We start from the raw sequence: 18,749 nt of genomic DNA, 5'->3' as shown, positions 1-18,749 counted from the left end.
TCTTCATTTTCTAAAATACTATTATTAGTTTTAAAGTATCCTTTACCTTTTTGGTCTGATCGACCTTTTATTTTAAAATTTTTAATTGCCTGATGGTCTGTATGAGTTATAATAATGAGTTATAATAGCTGACCTAATATCAGTAGATTCTATTTTAGTTCTTATTTCAGGACAGGTTAAGAAAAAATCTAACTGATTTGTTGTGTCTTAAACATTCAAGCAAATCAATAATCATTCCTCATAGATCAACTTAGTTTATGTTCGTTTATAAATGTATTTCCAATTATAAATTGTAACAATATGAGGTTTATCCTCTGATCTGTTAGAATAATTGTTTTGGTACAAGTGCACTGAAAAATATTGTTGACATTCCGCTTATTATGATATAAATGTGTCTTACTGTATCGAACAGTTAGCTAAATTGTTGATCTTTAATTGACTTATAATACATCAAACTACAAATCATGTCTTTTATCAGATTTACGCGTGCAATGATAGGTTAAAACATTTAAAAGTTATTTTCTGGTTAATTAGAAAAGATCTTGCTTTTTTCTAAGATACAAAATTAAAAAAAAAAAAATGCTTTGACAAACCTCATTTTCTCAATATGTGTTAATAATTTTCATCTGAAATATGCTGCTAGCATATTTTGATTTTTTAGGTTTTTTATTCCATACAGTTTGTAATTGGTTTTTTTCTCATGACTGACTAATAAGGCGGTATTTTATTCCGCAAAACATTCTCTATCTTAAGAGTTTGCATCTAAAAAATATATCGACATTTCTGTATTGAGCTATAGTTGTATGCCATATGCAAAATGGAAAATGCAGTATACATTTAACTGCTGATAATTTGAATTTCAGCTGCAAGCAACTAAATGGCATGTATTTAATAGCACCCGGGGTGAATGAAGGTTTTTGTAACATGACACTAATTTAAAAAGACATTTTAAATGTTTGACAATATTATAAAATCGTATATATCTCTTTTCTACCACACTACTACCATTGAGTTTGATCTCAATCTCCAGAGATAGTAACATTTGTATAAAATACGACACTAATGTTTTATAATTTTATTAGCGCAATTGGATTGTCAGAGAGATCTAAATTTACCAACCCCTCTTTTAAAGTTGAACTAAAATGGAAAAGGGGAAGGGGATGATTAACCAGAGGTCGACTTTTAATAATGGTTTTGTCGTGGAATATGAGTGCTTTTGTTTAATATCTTCCAAATAAAAGAACTATTCTAAAATTATGTAGTAGAAGAATTTACAGTATATGTTCCTGATAAAATAAAGGGCAAAGAACATCCGTCTAATATGGATCAGATATTGTGGCGTTACACATTACAAAATTTCTAGTGGAAATTCTTTAAAGCTGACGATTTGAATTGACAGTAGATTGTAATAGACACATGTAACCAATCTGTGGTTTATAAAAAATCACCAAGCTTGTAAAAACTAATTGGAATGGATGCAGAATAATATTGATAGCCATCATTCCATCTAAATTTATCCAATTGAATAAGTTTCCGACTTTTACCAATAGCATATTCCGGTTTTACATCTGCATTCTGCTATTTTGAGAAACACATGGTATATTATGGTTTGATTAAGTGCCTTTTATTTACTTACTTAGGGCTAATAAAGCAGATATGAAATCATATATTGATATAGATAATGAAACATCTCTTCAGTGATTCTCAAGGCCAATGTTCAAAAGTCTTATACAAACTTCCAAATTCTGATAAAACTAAAATGGACAAAATAAATAGACAAACCCAGATATAGAAACGGATTTATGCAATGGAGGATAATTTCAAATAATTAAAAAAAAAAAATTAAAACAGTAATAAAATCAACGGTACCAATTTTGTTGCACCAGATGCGCATTTCGACAATACATGTCTCTTCAGTGATGCTCGTGGCCAAAATATTTGAAATCCAAAACATATATAAAAGATGAAGAGCTATAATCCAAAAGGTCCAAAAAGTATAGCCAAATTCGTGAAAGGAATCAGAGCTTTGCATGAGGGAGATACATTCCTTTATTTATAATAATTTCTAATATTTTGTAACAGCAAATTTTAATAACACAAAAAAATCCGTATTTTCATGCCAGTACCGAAGTACTGGCTACTGGGCTGGTGATACCCTCGGGGACTAATAGTCCACCAGCAGAGGCATTTACCCAGTGGTAGTAATAAAATCAACGGTACCAATTTTGTTGCACCAGATGCGCATTTCGACAATACATGTCTCTTCAGTGATGCTCGTGGCCAAAATATTTGAAATCCAAAACATATATAAAAGATGAAGAGCTATAATCCAAAAGGTCCAAAAAGTATAGCCAAATTCGTGAAAGGAATCAGAGCTTTGCATGAGGGAGATACATTCTAAATTATAATTATAAATTATAATAAAACAATTTCCAAAGTACTTGCTATGCAACTGTCCACCCGAGAACTTATTTCTACACAAACATTATTTCCTGTCGTAAAACGCAAGAAAAGAGGAATATCTATCATAATTGTTTGATACATGCAATAAACAGAAGTAAACCTTTACAAATTTACAGTCAATTAATATGCCAACAGATACACGATGTAATTCTTTAGAAAAGTAATAAGTACAGTAAAGATTAATAATATAAATTATTGAAGTCATTAATGATTCTATATTTCCAGAAGGAAATAACGTACAATACGTTTTTAACGATATCATGTCTTGTTTCATGAAGACCTACATGTATAATATGAAACATTTGTCTTTCTCGATTCGGTTGTTAATAGCACATATGTCACACGTATTGAATGATTTTCAGGCGTTTCGCTGAATAGATTATACCTTTGACGATAAATTAAAAGGATTCAATTATGTGTTGTTGTGAATGGAATCAATTAAAATACAACGACTTATAATAGAATCATTTTTGCTCTTTCCTTTAACACACCCAATAGGTTATATTGATTTCTGGTATTTAAAAAAAAAATCCTTTTTCAAAAATACAAATATTACTTAAATAATTTGATGGCCGCCTATCATATATTTAGAACGTACATGTTCTTATAAACCCCAAAAATACTTGTAAGTGATTGGCCGTGACGAGAAAATTGCTCATTTATTCTATAGTCACAGACTCCTAGTGCGTTGTATGGTGTTATTGCTCCAAAATGTCAGGTTGTAGAGATTGCTTGGTCAAGGAAAGGCAACCAACAATTGTGAATAGAAATATTGAGTTAAACAATCAATCTTTGTAAATGATTAAATTATCAAATTAGCTCATTTCTAAAGTTGAAAGAATTTGATAAATGGTTTCACTTGTAAATTAATAACTATTGTATTTTGCAAACATGAGATTTTTGAAAATTCAATTTCCAACTGTGTAAGCAACTGTAATAAGAGAAGGAACGCAATTGTAATAGGGGATGCCGGTTCATGAGGGTAAGAATAAAGCGGTTGATTCCTTACCTATTCACAATGCATAAAACATCAAAATACCTTTTCTGCAAACAAACACTTTATTTATAAATGACATCATTTATTCTTATGACGAATTATTTAAATGATACATCAGTTAATTTATTATCAAGGCCTTTCACATTATTTTTTTTATAATTTGCATGACAGTTTAAATGATTTTTTTATTGAAGTTATTGCAATTTCTTAATGGAGAAATACAGAGAAATATCAAACTGATCCTCAGTATCAAGTATCGGTAAGATATATACTACTAAAAATTTACCCTTGCAGACCGAAACGTCTTTTTCACAAAGAAATCTTCTTAAAAGCCCAAACTTTCTCATTGGTAAAACATATAAACCTTACCAGGCATGTACAACCAGAAAGCATGGTGCGAAATATTATAGGTAGTGCTGGTGCGTCCCAAATTTGACCGAAAAAGTGGGATGTAGTTTGGCAGAACATGAAATCTAAACCGACTCTCAAGCGTCACACTTAAGAACTCAAACTTGTCGAAACTTAGGGACTTCACAATATATCACCTTATCACATGGCCTTCTTAAATAAAGAAGATCAAAGACCAATGTCACATGTTGCCCTTTCCACCTTAGACTGAAATTGCTTTTGAATTCAGAAATAGTTGTTGAAATAGGAAACTATGAAAATGAATGAAACATCAACTTTTGAATGGAAAAAATGATATTTAAAATATATAAAAAGAACTGACGAAGAGTTAAAATTTTGCATAGAAATACAACTTTTAAATTCTTTGATTTTTGTAAGTAAGAACATTAATGTTCGTGCAAATGTCTTCATCATTGAAAATTATTGACTTGATTACAAAAAAACAAAAAAACAAAAAAAAAAACAAAAAAACATGAGACTAATGCGAAACATTTAAATTCTCATATTTAGAAAATAATAATCTGCAGGATCGCTCAAGTCCTAAGAAAATTGATAAGTTTAGTGTAATATAAAATGAAAGTAATTTAATTATCCTTTATGATAATTTCTATAAAGTAAAAATGTTTAAAAGACGGTATAGACCACTATCACCGGAGAAATCAAAGTTATTAACTTTATCTCATGAATGATATTTAGCTGTTGTTTTCATACAAAACAAAAATGCCTATTTTATTACCGTTGAATAATTTTTTTTAAGCTCGAGTTTTTTTTTACTTTTTTTACTCTGGAATACATCAGAGTAGACAAACTAAGAAATATAGACTCTGACATATCAGTGTTTTTCTTCTTTTTTATATTGAATAATCAGATCACACTGTAAAATCAAAATCAAATCTGAGAGGTTTTTATAAATTGAAAACTTAAATAACAATTTTTAGATATTGTAATTTTGTTCAAGGATAATATTTTCATTGTTTGTTTTTGTAGTCATATCTTTGTCAAACTGCAATCTTGGGGTTAAATTCGAAACGCCTCGGTTATATTTGAAACTTTACATTTATTCTCCCCTAGTTTTGGGAAGACCTTTCTTGATTGTAAAATAATAATTGTACCGTCTTCCATAACAGACTTTCATTGCTTTGACATCTGACAATAGCTTCAAAGTTGAAAATAAAATAAATGATTATATATTTTTTTTCACAGATAATAGCGGATATGCTCCTACTGCCGTAACTCCAATTCCGTCCCCCTTTCACCGAATGTGACCTACCGAATAAGACTTATTACCGGGTTTGTACTAACATTAGCATAACGACGGGTGCCACATGTGAAGCAGGAACTGATTACCCTTCCGGAGCACCTGAGATCACCCCAGTTTTTGGTCGGGTTCGTGTTACTCAGTCTTTAGTTTTCTATGTAGTGTTTTTTGTACTGTTGTTTGTTTGTTTGTATTTGTCTTTTTTAGCTATGGCGTTGTCAGTTTATTTTTGACTTATGAGTTTGAATGTCCCTTTGTTATCTTTCGCCTCTCTTTTGACATAAGAACAAAAAGTGATGACCTTATGTTATCGTTAGTCACCAGTAGTACATTACAAAACTATATGCCATGATCCAGAAAAGCATGGCTTATCACATCATACGAACACACAGTTTGGGTTTCCAGGCATGCATGAGCTATCACATGGTACAATTTAAAAAATCTAGGTAGAAGGGATTTTATGATGGTTATTTTCCTGTGTAACTCCGTTTGGATTAATTATCCATCTGCCTTTTGTGTTAATGTTTTAAAACAATTGGATATTAAATTTAACTTGTTTTTTTCGGATTCATTGATTTCGAAATAATGAAAAAAATATCATCAGATAATCCTATGCCTATACACTATAGTTAAGAAATTTCATCCCATCCTCATGCATAATATTTCTAAGCCTTAATAAAAGAATAGTTTATACTCAATATAACATAACAATCCAATATATCCTAATGAATTATGTTCCGCAGACTTGACGTCATTGTAAAGAACGCTTGAACCTATCAGAATGCAACATTAATTTTGAACTGTCAAAATAACGCACCGTTATCAAATTCTTCTTAGTACAGCAAAGTCAGTTTTTTTAAATAACCTCATCTCTCTGAACTCCGGTAACATCTGTGGTTACATGCTATTAGTTAAACTACAAGAACAAATTATACAGTTTATCTACAAACACCAAATTAAGTTTAACATCAAAAGATGTAGCTTGGAATATGATACCAGAAAAAAACCTTGCAGTGCTTCTTTTACAGAACACAATATTTCATAACGATAATAAGTTTTATTGAAGTGCCGAAAGGTTGATTTCCTATTGTAAAACATTTTTTTCAAAACATGTTTTTGTTTTTAAATTATCTTTAATCTCTTTTAAAATCCTAAAATACTAAAATCCTCTTGTTACTATAATATAATGACGTGTTCTTCTGCATAGGTCATTAACATTTAAAAAAAAATCGTACCTGCATCCGATACGCTTTGCAGGACCAGGAACGCTCAACCTATATATTTGATAGCCAGGGATGTGTATATGTGTAAAAAGTTATGGAACTTTATGACAAAAAGGACCTTAAAGAATAGCCAAATGCGTCTAAAATCAACTTTGCTATAGGATGTTGGAACTTTAATTTCTTAATAAGCTCGTAGTTTATCAACATAGATTTAGAAAAAAAAGTACGTTTGTCCATGATTATAACGTCTTTGTTTGTTGCATTTGGTTTGTTTTGTTTAAATGCGTTGTGGTTCTATTGAACTTTATCCTTATCTTTTAATTGATATTAAGCAAATAACTTTTTGAAGTTCAGATAATGAATAAAAAACAATTAATTGTTAATGCATCACGAAAGTCGTCTAAAAGAGGGAAAAGATACCAAGCGAAAATCAAACGCATAACGCGACGAATAAAAACATAATGACGAGAAAAAAGATGACAGCTTGATTGATTTCTATTCCTGTTATAACTTAAGTTTTTAATTCACTTCTTGCACATCATAAACGTAAAATAACAATTCTGTTTCTTCCTCTTAAATATACCATTGACATTTCAACTTGATGAATTTTGGAAACATATTTGTCTTTTCTGACATGACAATTTAAAAAAGTAAGTGTTTGCTCCTGCTACGATAAGTAATCAGCAGTTATTTTTGCTGAAAATGATACGTTGTGGTTCAAAATAGCCAAATGTTATATAAAGTGGATTTACTATTCGTCAATGACGGTTAGCTGTGCAGTAGTAACGGAAAGTAGAATGCTGGCTTTTAATCATTCCTTCCATCAACTAATAATTGATAAACGGAAGAAATCGTTGGTTTTCCAAATTTGAGTTATTTATTGTTAATATGACGTTAAGCGTTAAACATAACTTTTGCAATGTATAACGAAGCTACAATTACAACATATTAAAACCTAGAATTTTAATACTAAAAAGTAGTTTTTCCCTTGAAACTTTAATGTTGTCGGTTTAACTGATATTTCGTTTGTTAAATATTAAAGCAATTAAAACAAACTTTTCTCATAGATCAGATTAGGCTATGTTTGTTTTAAAATGTTTGTTTCCCCATATATTAAATAATTGTAACAAAATGAGGTTTCTCCTTTGGTCTGTTAGGATAATAATTTAAGTACAAATACAATAGAAATTGCGCTTATCATAAAATTGTGTCTTACTTTATTAAATGATCATCCAATATATTGATCTTTAGGTTATTTATAATGCACCAAACTATAAGTCATGTCGTAAACCTGGTAGTACTCGTGAGATGATGGGTTAACATTTGAAAGTTTTCCTGAGTAATTTGAAGAGCTCTTGCAATTATCTAAGCTAAATATTATAAAAGAAAATGCTCAGACAACTGTTATATTTCTCAATATTAGTTATCAACCTTTATCTGAAATACGCTGCTAGTATATTTTGACTTAACATTTTTGTTTTTCCAAACAGTTTTAAATTAATTTCTTCTCATAACTAATTGATAAAGAATATAGCGGCATTTTATTCCGTCATACATTCTCTGTTTTAATTGTTTGCATCTTAGAAACACACCGACCTTTCTTTAATGTGGTGTATTGTGATGCCTCATGCAAAATGGATAATTGCAATATTTATTAAATTGCTGATAATTTGAATTTCAGCTGCGATCATCTTAATGGCAGGTGATTATTTTGTGTACCCTCCTCCCGGGGTTGAATGGTGGTTCGATGCAATATGGAACTTATTTCAGTTACTATTCTTAATGTTTGACAAAATTATAAAACCATAAATATTTATTTTATACCACACTACACCATGTATACCATTGGTTTTGATCTTCATCTCCAGAGATAGTAAAATTTCAAAATTACAAAATGAGATACTAACCGAGCATTTTAAAATTTTCTTAACGCAAGTGGATACGTAAATTTACTCAGACAAACATGTAAAATAAAACAACCCCTCTTCCAAAAAGAGCGAAAAGGAAAAAAAAGGGGGGGGGATAACTAGAGGTAGAATTTTGATAGTGATTATTGAATATGAGTGCCTTTGTAAAATATCTTATAAATAAAACAAATATTGTAAAAATATGTAGTAGAAGAATTACAATATGTGTTCTTACATAATAATGATCGTCCGTCCAATCAGGATCATATAGTGTGGCATTACACATTACAAATTTTTATGGAAACTTCCTTAAAGCGGAGGATTTGTTTTGACAGTAGATTTCATAAGAAAAATGTAACCAATTTGTGGTTTATCGAAATTCATCAAGCTTGTAAGAACCAAGTGAAATGCATGCAGAATAGGAAGACAGATAGCCATTCCATATAAACTTACCAATTGAATGTTTTTCCGACCCTTACCAAAATTGCATTCAGAATTTACATCGGAATTTTTCTATTTTTGGAAACACAAGGTATATTATGGCTCTGATACATTTCCTATTCTAATTACGTAGGGTCGATGAAGCAAATATAAAATCGTATATTGACATAGACAAAAAAACGTCTCTTTAGAGATACTCAAGGCCAAGATATTTAATAATCTAGCACAAACGTTGAAATACTGATAAAAACTAAAATGGACAGAATGAATAGACAAACCTAGACATAGAACCAGAGTTATGAAAGTTTCCAAAAATTTTTAACGGTAAATTACAATAAAGCAATTTCTCAAGTACTGGCTTTGTGACTGTCGCTTCGAGGACTAACATCCCACTAGCAGATGTTTGACCAGTGGTGGTAATTACATTTAACTACTAGTGGGGATACCTGACTAAATCATATTGTGGATTTAGTGAAAGTCATAATATAAATGTCAGTTATGTTATTGCGCGAGTTAAATTTGATTCAGTCGTACTAGTGTCTTTGTGTAACTGACATACTATAAGAATATAATTTCCTGTCATAAAACACTGATAAAAAATATATCCACGATAAGTGTACTATAAATATAATCAACATCAGTAAACATTTACAAATTGTAAACATAAAATATGCAAACAGTTATTACTGATTTTTAGAACTTGATGTTAATCTTCAAAAATGCAATATGTACAGTAAAGTTTTATAAAACAAGCTACATAATCCATTAATGCTTGTTTATTTAAATATACGAATAACGTTCAGTTTGTTTTTATCGCTATCATGTCTTGTGTCATGAAGAGTTACTACATGAAACTCTTGTCTTTCTCATATGAGCTGTCTAAAAGCTCATGTTGTAAAGGTAGTGTATGCTTTTCATGCGTTTTGCTGAGTCGAATCTATGTTCATCATAATTTCAAAGTAATAAAACTCTGCATTATTGTGAAGCGAATCAATTGACATACAATAATTCACAAAAAAATCATGTATCCCTATTTTGTTTAACACACCCAATGGGTTATAAAAATTTCTGGTATTTTTAATTTTCGTTTTCAAATATTTTTGTTTTTAGCATTATTTCATGCCATCCCCCCCCCCTGGTATGTTTAGAGAAAACGATTTCTTTAATGACCAGTTGAGAGGCGAGAAGAGCCAGTATAGTGAAGTCCCCTCCACCCTTTGCCCCCAAATATATCACATTAATAAACATAAAGGACTAGAAATGTCCATCCCAACTGTTCATTTAATGTCTTCGTAATTTTAGTAGCTTTTTTGACCCTACAACAAACAAAGTTTCTACAGTTATGTTCGAGCTCCATTCAGATGAAACGGTAGAATTTACATTCCAGAAAATATGTAACTTTTACGTGCACGCTTTTTAAGTCAATATATCATAACACAGTGATTATGATGGACACAACAAATACACTATCTACCAAACAATGTTTTCCAAGCTGAGGGATGCATGAGGTGAAGAAAAATATGATATTGTTTTTAAATGAAAGTTGAAAATGCAGTTTTAGAGATTGGATTTTTTTTGTCCCAATGCCATTTAAAATGACTACCAAGGTATAAAAGCCTTCAGTTCCTAAAGTTATCAGAACAAGAAATAGGTCGTCATGTATGTTCGCATGTATTTCTGAATGCTTACATGGGAAACTTCAGTTGATTTGGCGTATAGATAATGGGTCAGTTTTGGAAGATGCTGTAAATTCTAAAAAGAAATCAATATCCCCAATGCCAAGGAAGACAACCGTTCCACATTCTATTTAATGAAAACTATACTAAGTACCATAAACCACGTTTTAATCGAGAAGTACGAAGATTTAGAAATAATGTGTAACAATTGATATAGACATCATTACACTTCTTACTAAAATTGCTTCAATTGATCAATGTAGGTCAATATATCTTAAAACAGTGACTGTGAAATGATATATTCCAGACCATACGAGTATTTGGACCGTACGCGTACGGTCCGGACCGTATGCGTATACTCCTACGGTCCGACCATACGCGTACGGTCGGACCGTACGAGTATACTCATACGGTCTAGTACGAGCTGGACCATACCGGAATTTGGACCGTATGGTTTTTTTTTAAACAAACATTTATCAAAAAACTTTTATTGACTTTTACACATGAACATTAACTTATTACAATTAGATAAATAAAGTAAACAAGTGAACATTAAATTGAATTAAATAGTTTTGAATTTAATTGTCTATCGAAATCCTGTTTTGGCACTCTCGCCCCGGGTGACACTTGCTGCCACAAGGAACGTCTGATTACTTACATTTGCATGTCTTGTTCATGCATGTTCCTTTACATTAGCATCTCTTACTTACAAGAGAAAAACTTGCTTGTTTTGCGGCTGCATGCAAGGAAATTCCGTATGTACTCCAATGTTCAGTTTCAATTTTCCTTGTCAAAAGGACAATATCACCCATATCATAGCACGAGTTCAATATACCAAATTCACATGATAGCTTGTACAAACTTGCATCTTCACAATGATATCATTAACCCTACATAATAATCTGGGAAGATCTCCCGATGCCCTATCAACAACTGGTATTCTCACAGTGACAAAGCTACCCTTTTCAATTTCTGCATTAGTTATTGACACTTTTTTATTATATTTTCTCATTGTATTTTCGACAGTTTTTTTTAATAATTTCTGTCAAGTATCTTTCGTATTCTGTCGTGAGTAGTCATTTGTCCGTCGTCCGTTGCTATGGTACAGTTGTTGTACTCAGGAGGGTCAGTTATAATGTCATTAAGTATCATAAAATCATCAACTGCCATGATTTCGTCGTGTGTCGGTCTGTAGTCTTTAACATCGTATGTCTCTGTAGATATTTCTGACGTTTCAGTTCGTCGTCGTTTTCGGGCAGGTTGAACAGTTCCTGTCTGTAAGTCGGTCTCAGCATCCGTCTGTAGGTCGGTCTCAGCATCTGTCTGTGAGTCGGTCTCAGCTTCAGTCTGTGAGTCAGTCTCGTTTTCCGTCTGTAAGTCAGTGTCGTTTTCTGTCTGTGAGTCAGTCTCGTTTTCCGTCTGTGAGTCAGTGTCGTTTTCTGTCTGTGAGTCAGTCTCGTTATCTTTCTGTGAGTCAGTCTCGTTTTCCGTCTGTCCGTCAGTTTTTACGTCTCCTTCTGTTTCAAACATGTACTCAACATTCTCTTCGTCAATGAACTCATCAGTCTCTTGCGTGCGAACCTACACAAATACCATCATTAGCTTTTTGACAAAATACAGCTGCAAAAGGCGTCATTTTAATACTAGAATGACACTGTGTGTTCAGTGAATACTGTATCTCATACAGAAACTCAAGCCATCCTGAGCCAGGTTTGTCTGCTCGTTTTGATGCCAACAGTTTATGAAGTGAGTCATGAACCTGTTCCACTAAACCCTGTGTTCTAGGATGCCCAGGTCTTCCTGTTATTATCTTAACATCGCCGGGCCAAAGTTTTAACGTTTCTCTTATTACTGCGTTGCAAAACTCTTTCCTGTTGTCATGCTGTAGGATAGACGGAAGACCAACAACAGAAAACACATGCACTGATAAATTGTGTGCTACTTCATCTGCAGACTTATTCATCTGAGGCCAGAAGAAATTGAAATTTGTATAATGGTCAATGAAGTGACCGATCCAACAGTATTGCCCGACTGGGTCAGCACGTTTGTCAACTAAGTCTAACTGCCCCCTGTGCATAAACTATTTGGATGTGATAGGCGTCAGTGGAGCAACGTTTCCTTGTGGCTTTTTACATGCACACTGAACACATTCTTTGATGAATTCCATGCAAGCTTTTCTGAGTATCCCATAATACGTTTGTTCAACGTCCTTGTACAATTTATGGTATCCTGTATGAGCCCTAGTTCCCTCGTGTACAGACTTGAGTACTTCAAATATCTTATCAACTCCGATTCTTCTAGATTCCTACAGAAAAAAGTCAATTAAAAAAGGGAAACAAAAGAAAATCTTAAATTATATAAAAAAAGTAACATGATACTCATATCAAAAGAGATAAAGTTTTAAAAAACAAAAAAATAAGAATAGTAGTGTGTTCCCCCCTTTTGTTTAAACGATAGATATCGGTGCAAAATTGGAGGGTGATGATGATGATAATGATGTAGAGGCGAGTTATGATGATAATGATGATGATTATGATGGTTATTAGTGATAATGGATGGTTGATAGGTCGGATGCATATTCAGCACGCTAAGTAACCATTTCACCACTGAACGAAAGTTGATATTAGGATATTAGGAGAAAACACAAGAAGTTGATGAGATTATATGTAAGGCAAACTAAATAAAGATTATTCTTAAACCTCACCTCATTTGCCGGGAGGCAGAGTTCGTTTTCCATTCCAAACTCAGGACAATTGATCAATGCGAATTGCTTCTCCTTAACATATTGTCGGAATCTCGCTGAATCACTTTTCCCATTTATTAAAACACTTCTAATTCTCTCAGTTTTCTCACAAGTAAAACGCTGGTTTGACAGATTTTTTAGTAAAGTTCCTAAATATTCTAAAAACTTTTCTTCCCACATTTTGTTTACTTCTAAATAATCTAATAACTTCAATTCAGTGAGCAATATTCTATTTCGTGTACATGTATTTCTGACATGCTAAATACATGAGATTAACGGATTAAATTAACGCGACTTTTTAAATAATTGAAATATTATGTTTTTATTCCAATTACAATTGAAGATTTTACATTAATTCAAGATTTCAGTTATGTTGACCTGTAATATACATTCGTATATAATGACTTTGATCTACTTCTTAAAATCAGTCCGACCGTACGCGTACGGTCCAAATACTCATACGGTCTGGAACGGATACACTATACAGCATTTACTAACAACATTTACCTATCTGAGGGATGTCTCAACCTACTAGTGATATACTATCGAGATCTAAGGTCTTTAGATACAAGAAAAGTCGTCTGACAAATTTATCGTATTATCTTTTTTTTTTTTAGATTTAAGAGTATCATTTCGTCCAAGTTTGCTTTATAATCGCTTGATAATCTTACAAATATTTTATCGTAACTGATACCGAATGAACATTACATATTTAAAAAGTTTGTTTATTTCTTACAACAATCTAAGCGCATTCAAATAAAGAATAAACATAAAAAAATGTGTAATCATTATCGCATTTCAATTTTTATACATATATAAAAATCGTTTATTTACTAGATAAAACTTTCTTTTTTTCAGATGCCTGTACCGTCCTATGATATAACAGCATTATATCAGATACTATCTTTTAACATATCATGTGTGGTCTGTTCAAGTTACCCTCCATATCTATAAAATGATAACCAACAGAGATATTGCCAAAATAATGCTTCATTTTGATCTGACTACATTATAATCATTGTTATTATTATCAATACTTTCATCATTGATTACCGCGATATTATTTGTACCATTTTTGTAAAAGACCGTTCTTCTTAAGCATCATCATTTTGAGAAACAAATGGACAAACATAAAAAAAAAACCCACAGTATTGAATGTTGCCTTGTAGATGTTTGGTTGTTTTTTTCATTGGGTTGCTGTCTCATTTACGTATATCTCACATCTACTTTCATTCCTATCTATATAACATTTTCTCATTGGAAACTAATCTTGGTCAATTCAACAAGCTGACATGTCTTTTCATTGCATATGAGTTACCATACCGAATTTATAAAACTCAACATTGTCAGTCAATACGATATGATAGGAAAACTCAAGGTACTACATTGAATTTAAAACATAGTTAGGATGATATATTTAAAAAAAATTGGACCAGTTGAAGGTTTATATCATTTAACAGTTAAAACAAAATTTCATTTAATTAAAATGGATATTATTTTCCCTTTAATGTATATTCAACCCTTTTTTGGCTCATCTGGCCGGAAGGTCCTAGTGAGCTTTTCTCATCACGTGGCGTCCGTCGTCCGTCGTCGTCGTCGTTAACTTTTTAAATTTTGAACTTCTTCTAGAGAACCACTAAATGGAATGAAACCAAACATGGCATGAATGTTCCTTATGAGGTGCTGACCAAGTGTTTTTACTTTAAAGCCGATCAATCATCCAAGATGGCCCCCAGAGAGGGACTAACTTTAACATAGGACCCTATGGACAATACATACAAATGTCTTCTTTTAGAGAACCACTGAATGGAATGAAACCAAATATGGTATGAATGTTCCTTATGAAGTGCAGAACAGGTGTTGTTACTTTGAAGCCGATCCATCATATAAGATGGTCGCCAGCGGCGGACTTCGTTTAACATAGGACCCTTTGGACAATACATACACTTGTCTTCTATTGAACCACTGAATGGAATGAAACCAAACATGTTTATTTGTTACATATTTGATTTTCGTTCATTTTTTTATATAAATAAGGCCGTTAGTTTTCTCGTATGAATTGTTTTACATTGTCTTATCGGGGCCTTTTATAGCTGTCTATGTGGTATGGGCTTTGCTCATTGTTAAAGGCCGTACGGTGACCTATAGTTGTTAATGTCTGTGTCATTTTGGTCTCTTGTGGGGACAGTTGTCTCATTGGCAATCATACCATATCTTATTTTTTATATGGTATGAATGTTCCTTATGAAGTGCAGACCAAGTGTAGTTACTTTGAAGCCGATCCATCATCCAAGATGGCCGCCAGCGGGGGGCTTCGTTTAACATAGGACCCTATGGACAATACATACATATGTCTTCTCTTAAAGAACCACTGAATGGAATGAAACCAAACATGGTATGAATGTTCCTTATGAGGTGCTGCCCAAGTGTTATTACTTTGTAGGCGATCAATCATCCAAGATGGCCGCCAGCGGAGACTTAGTTTAGCAAAGGACCTATTGAAATACATACAAATGTTTTCTTTTAGAGAACCACTGAATGGCATGAAACCAAACATGGCATGAATGTTTCAAATGAGGTGCTGTCCAAGTGTTGTTATGTTGTAGCCAATCAATCGTCCAAGATGTCTCCCAGCGGGAAACTTAGTTAAACAAAGGACTGTATGTGAAATACAAACAAACGTCTTCTTTTGAAGAACCACTGAATGGAATGAAACCAAACATGGCATGAATGTTCCTTGTGAGGTGCTGACCAAGTGTTGTTACTTTGTTCCAAATCCATCAACCAAAATCGCTGCCAGCGGGGGACTTAGTTCAACAAAGGACCCTATGGGAAATATATACAAATGTCTTCTTCTAGAAAACCGCTTAATGGATTGAAACTAAACATGGTATGACTGTTTCTTTTCAGGTGCTGACCAAGTGTTGTTACTTTGATTTTTATATATTTTTACTTGATTTCCAAAACCAACGTAGGATCAGGTGAGCGAAACAGGCTCTTGAGAACCTCTAGTTTAAATATACAATGCAAAATACTTATGGTATATGTATGTGATATTTTCTAATAAAAAAATATGTAAAATTTCAAAAGAAACAGGTTACCAATGCAATTTGTAAAATTTTCCTTATGTATAAGGGAATTTATCGTCACATCATAAAAAGAAACTATGCAAAAAAAAAAAAAAATGTTAATGAAAAAACAAATGAAAATTAAAAAAGATATGATAATACTTTGATGTCGTTTTGAAATATATCAATTTATAATGAAACAGTAAACAGAAGACACTGCCCCATTCTATTAGAAAATAATACTCTCATTAGGTTAACAAACAATTAGTAAGGAAAACATATGAAGATGTTCACACTTAAAACATTATTTGCTTTAGATGAAACCATGAAAGGGATAGAATTTCGTCCATGAACTCATTATCTAAACTGCGTTGAAATGTGACTTCCAGCGTTACAAATGTACGTCATTTATTAAAATGTGTTTACATATAAAGTTATTCAACCTGTTGGTGATATTCTACGGGTTCGAGAGGACTGAAGACCTTGAAAGTAATTTCAGTCATAGAGTTTTAAAAAGAGGTAAAGGAATCAATTATCTAAATAAAGAGAATTAAAAAAGAATCATATTTTAAAGGACAATAAACCATCAGGACTAAAAACAAAATAAAAAATAAAAGTAAAATAAATAAAATGATATACACTGCAATTATAGATTCGTATGTTGACAATAAAGAAAACCTATTGAGTAGCAACATAACAACGTGTATAGAAAGGCGGACTATACTAAGGGATTTTCGAGCACATCACCAAATGAGCGGAAGCTCTTTTTTTGTAATGCAGAAAACATAATGAATATCTAGTCTCATTATGTATTTTTGAACCCAATTCAAATATCATATTCAGGTTATGAGAGATAAATATATGAATGAACACGAAGAAATTGTATATACTATTAACGAAGCGATACCTGCCAGTCAATGCCTGAAAATCGTAAATCTGAATTTACCAAACCAATCGATACACAAAAGATGTTTAATTGTGATTAAATAGGGGGCGGGGGGGGGACTCTGCTAGTATATTTTGTTTACATTCCATTAGAAAATAGACTAAGATGAACTCAGAATATTTTATTCAGATAAATGATATACAAAATAGTCTCTAAAAGAAGGAATCGACATTTTTGTTTAAGTTATTAACTGATTAACAAGCTGAAAATAACATTTTCGTTTCATTGTTTTATAATAACTTTTCTTCGATTTCTTTGTTTCAAAATCACTTTGTTTTGGCTTTTACAAATACATCCGATTATCAAATGTGAAGCATGTTATAGCTTCCGCGATTTATTTTGAGTTTGCCTTTGAATAATAATTAATATGTGCGTATGTTCTGTTTGATTTTCAGGTATATTCACATTTTCCTCTATTGTTTTATTTCCTACATTGTTTAGCCATTTTGCTACAGAAATCTTCTACATCAATCCCGAATGACTCAGGATGGTTTGCAAGTTTTTTTTATATAGATTAATTATTCTCTTCAAAGATAGTACGTAATTTTGCTTTTAAAATCATAAAGATGTCGTTTCTGATATGGACCAAATCATATCAAACAATTATGCTTATTCATTCTAATCTGTTTTCTTTTGCAGCAATAAATATTTACAGTCTACGTCATTTAATGTATCCAGATGTATCCTTACTATAATCTGATAATATTCAATCATCTTTTTGTACAACGGTTAACACTATCTAGACAAATATCTAGCTAAATGAAATTTAATTGAAAGAGTAATTGTCGTGTTGAATAATTTCCAATTGCTTTTAGATAAAAAGCTTTACAATTTATGACCATTGATATCATATTGTTTCAACACAACCTCTTCGTATTGAATGCATTTTTTATACACCTCTTGTTTAACACTGATACAAATTACAAGGATTGAGAGTGAGAATTCAAAGCACATACTTGATATGAAAGTAGTGTGTAACAGTGATGTTCAGTAAACATATCCAAAGTCAAGGTTAGAAAAGCCAGAAATAGAAGTAAAAAAAAAAATTGCATGAATTTGAATAAAAACAGATGCGCCGACATGTTAACCATTCACTAGTGTGCATGCATCGTCAAACATATGATTCAAACGTCATATTCAATAGAAACTGCCAAAGCTATTGGATTGATAATTTTAAACATGAAAGTTGCAAAAAGTTTGTCTAGAAACATATACACTGCAACCATCAACAATCATCAAGTCATATTCATTAGAAACTGGCAATGTTACCAGATCGGTCAGTTAGGACATGGAAGTTGCAATAGGTTTGTCGAGAAACATAGACACTGTAACTATCAAATATCATAAATTTATGTCCAGTAGAAACTGACAATATTACCGGATCGACCAGTTAAGACATGCAAGTCGCAATACGTTATTTGAGAAACAAATACACTGTAACCATCAAAGGTCATAAATTCATCTCCAGTAGAAACTGGCAATATTTCCGGATCGACGAGTTAAGACATGCTATTCGCAAAACGTAAGTCGAGAAATATTGACACTGTATCCATCAACGATTATAAACTCATAATTAGTAGAAACTGGCAATGCTACCGAATCGACTAGTTAAGACATGT

General features: G+C 32.1%; 1 protein-coding gene across 1 annotated transcript; it reads right to left on the bottom strand.

The window, feature by feature from the left end:
* Nucleotides 1-11,934: 11,934 nt before the first annotated feature.
* LOC134684881 (SCAN domain-containing protein 3-like) lies at nucleotides 11,935-12,336 on the bottom strand. The gene has a single exon (XM_063544191.1). The coding sequence runs from the start codon at nucleotides 12,334-12,336 to the stop codon at nucleotides 11,935-11,937; it is 402 nt and encodes a 133-aa protein (XP_063400261.1).
* Between the last annotated feature and the right edge of the window lie 6,413 nt (nucleotides 12,337-18,749).

This window comes from Mytilus trossulus, chromosome 9 (assembly GCF_036588685.1).
Source record: "Mytilus trossulus isolate FHL-02 chromosome 9, PNRI_Mtr1.1.1.hap1, whole genome shotgun sequence".
Lineage (NCBI taxonomy): Eukaryota > Metazoa > Mollusca > Bivalvia > Mytilida > Mytilidae > Mytilus > Mytilus trossulus.
Note: the sequence above shows the minus strand (reverse complement) of the source record. Positions and strands in the feature narration are given on the sequence as shown.